Source organism: Psammomys obesus, unplaced genomic scaffold (genome assembly GCF_907164565.1).
Source record: "Psammomys obesus unplaced genomic scaffold, mPsaObe1.curated_primary_1811, whole genome shotgun sequence".
NCBI lineage: Eukaryota > Metazoa > Chordata > Mammalia > Rodentia > Muridae > Psammomys > Psammomys obesus.
In genome coordinates this window covers 3,771-7,025 of record NW_026590573.1, presented here as the reverse complement: position 1 = coordinate 7,025, position 3,255 = coordinate 3,771, and the positions used below count along the sequence as shown (strand labels likewise).

General features: G+C 41.4%; 1 gene segment (V, D, J or C); it reads right to left on the bottom strand.

Annotated features, from left to right (window-relative positions):
- Positions 1-675: 675 nt before the first annotated feature.
- Positions 676-1,247, bottom strand: LOC129677297 (T cell receptor delta variable 1-like). The segment is given in 2 exon segments: positions 676-995; positions 1,199-1,247. Coding segments are annotated over 2 exon segments (369 nt in total).
- Between the last annotated feature and the right edge of the window lie 2,008 nt (positions 1,248-3,255).

The following is a 3,255-nucleotide window of genomic DNA, read 5'->3' as shown; positions in this document are numbered from 1 at the left end:
TCCTTCTAGACATCAATCGCCTTCTGGGTTTTACTGGATTTTCACAGGTTTTAGTATATACATGTGCTGCCCTCATGCAACTGTCCTTCCCAACTGCTGGTCTAGCTGACCTTCAATACCTCGGGCTCAGTAACAGATGCAGAGACAAAGATTTGTGGGGATGACTCAGGAGCTTCCAGTATTTCATGGATGAAGTCCTTATCAGATGTCTGTGACCACTTTACTCTTGATGGCTCTGCTTCTCTGAGTGTCACTTCACAAGAAAATTATGTTCTTTGCTCTTTGAGATAACTCCTCTCAGGTATGTGCTGTTGCCAATATGAAGAGAAATTAACACTTTGTATTGTTTTGATGCAATATTCCCAACTGTAGAAAACACTACACAACTTCTCTGTGTAGTGAGAACTACACAGAGAATAAATAAATACTTTAACTAAATACTTTATTAACTAAATACTTTCAAGACAAAATATTAAAAGAAAACTTCTTATCATAACTGTCTCTGAATTGCCTAGGATGAGGTTTTACTTAGAAACACACTACTGATGCAGACCACAGAGGAAGCATCCACAGTGAGACTTCCTGTTCAGCATGTGCAGGTGTGCTTCTCAGCTGGACTCCTGCAATGGGCTGTGCTTAAGGAGCTCCAGTTTTTGTTCAGCTTGTGCTGTCACTTCAAACACTGTGGGTCACCTCCCAGAGTGCACAGAAATATGTCCCTAAATCTTCATGCTGTGAGGCTGAAATGACAAGGCTGAAGGACTTAGCTGATTTCTTCAAGGTGACAGAATAGCGGCCATTCCTCTCATTCTGAATAGAAGAAGAAGAACTCTGGCGAATAAGGAATATCATCTCTCCAGTAACAAGTTGCTTATACCAAAAGAGATGATAATAGTAATAACTTGTCTCATATGAACAGTCCAGGGTGATTTCTTCTCCGTAGTAACTGCTTGTAGTTGACTGGACCTGAGTGACTTTCTGGGCCACATTGCATCCTGCAGAACAACCAGAGGAAAGAGTAAACAGCTTATCCTGTGATTGTGTACAAAAAGCAGTGTTGGAAGAGGGCCTCGTAAGACACAAAGGCAAACTTAACTGAAGACATTTCTGCTCACTGTTCTCCAATCCCTTTTCCCCCTCATGTCCACGTAAATCACTTCCTTCATAATATCCTCAGCTATATGTGAAACGTCCATACCAGAGAAGGCCAAGGCCACCAACACACAGAGCAGGCTGCAGGGAGGCATGTGTCACAGGTCCCTCTGTATGAGCGTGTCAGCTCTGCCTTAGCTCAGTGTTAAGTGTCTGAGGGCCAGGCAGTGAGCACGTGGACCTCCTGTGTTTCTGACATTGCCTCAGGCAGGAAATGTGGTTTTGTGTGATCACAGGCTACAACCTCCATGTACAGAGAGAAAAGGGTATCTCAGCACAAGCCTCTACTTGTTTCCTTGCCTGAAAGGGAGATTGAGAAAATCCATCCCTACTGAGTTGGATGTTGTTTTGCACACATGGGTGATTCAGGGAGATAATTTTGGAAACCAAAGTCAAATTCATCATCATCCATGTTTGATATGTAATTCACTTGCAGACCATTGTATTATTTTAACTTCTCTCCATCTGTTGTCTAATTGTCTATTTAAGCTTAATAAAAAATATAAAGTTCTCTTAGATCCATGAATTTCCCTGTGAAACACTGATCTCTGAAATAGACTTTCTCCTTTGTTCAGTGACAGGGTCTATCCAAATTCTGCAATTACAATCCTAGTTTTACAACACACAGTAAAGGGCATCCCATCAGCATTCCTGAAGATCCTCATTTGCTTATGCCCTGGCAAAATGTAACAGGAATAAAATAATAGTCTTCAGGGGCTAAGAAGATATTCAGTGTGTCAGTTGACTGCTGTACATCGTGAGTCCCTACAACTGGATCTCCAGGAGCCATGAAAGAATCCAGATGCTGTGGAGGCCCCTGCAGTCTGAGCTCTGGGAAGCATAAACAGGAGGATCTTGGGGTCCTACTAGTCAGTCATTGATGAGCTTCAGTTTAAGTAAGAGTTCCTACAAAAATAAATAAATAAATAAATAAATAAATTAATTAATGTGACAAAAAAATAGCGAGAGATAACGTGTGATGACCACTGGTTCACACACACACACATTCATACACAGTTGGGTGGGGAGTTACAATAATTTAAAAACCCACTGCTCTTAAACTGACTCGCTTTTAAAAGTTTACCATCAAGTTGTACTCACAGGATGTATTCTGTTCTCTCCATACAGAGAACTCTGTTTGTTACATGTCCTAGAAGTTTTTGTAACATTTTACTGTCATATTCCATCTCACTTGTAAACTTTCTGTATTTTAATTTAGAAACCAGTCTCTTGATAAGCTTGGCAGGGCTCCCTGTTACTTGAGGATATTATATGTCTAAGATATATATAACCTGCAAGCATTAAGATCATGTTACCACATGGGTTTGTGGTTGAATACTTGTGTCCTGCTATATCACCGTTTAGAATCTAGCTCTTCATCCTTGATCTGCTCTCATTATCCCAATGGAGGAAATTACCCAAAAGGCACTCAGAAGAGAAAATACAAACAAGGTCTCTGAAAGAGCTCCAGTTTTCTGTGAGAAAAAATAGCAGATTAACATGCACTTCAGGGACAAGTTTCTGGTATCAGAGTCACATTCTCTGCCCATTTCACTGCTTATTGCCAAGAGTCCATGCCCTGGACTTCTATCTGTGGCTAAGCAGGAGACCATGGGAGCCACAGCAGCCTGGATAGCACAGGGTGGCAAGGCTGTGCTCCTGCTCTAGAACTCCAGAGTTTGGGTAGATGCTCTGCAAGCTGCATAGACACAGCCTCTGAGATGTGGCTTTGGAGTACACTGGGTTTAAGTGCTGAGGTAGACAGTTGGTCAAATTCTAAATACTGCTTTATCTTTCCTGTCATTTAATTGATAGACAATGCTTCCCAGTGAAGATAATGCTTAAGGTTGGTGGACAGATAGCTCAGAGGTTCAAAGTACTTGTTGCTAATGATAAATACTGAAGTTCATGTCCAAAGACACATTTAATAAGTTACATTTCTGTAAAAACCTGAAACTCCACCTTTGAGTGCATGGACACCAACTTTTGGGCTTTACATGCACACAGATGTATCTACCCATGTATGTATACAAGGTTGTGTATACTCACACAGACCTGTGTCCTTCTACCCAACACACACACACACAGAGAGAGAGAGAGAGA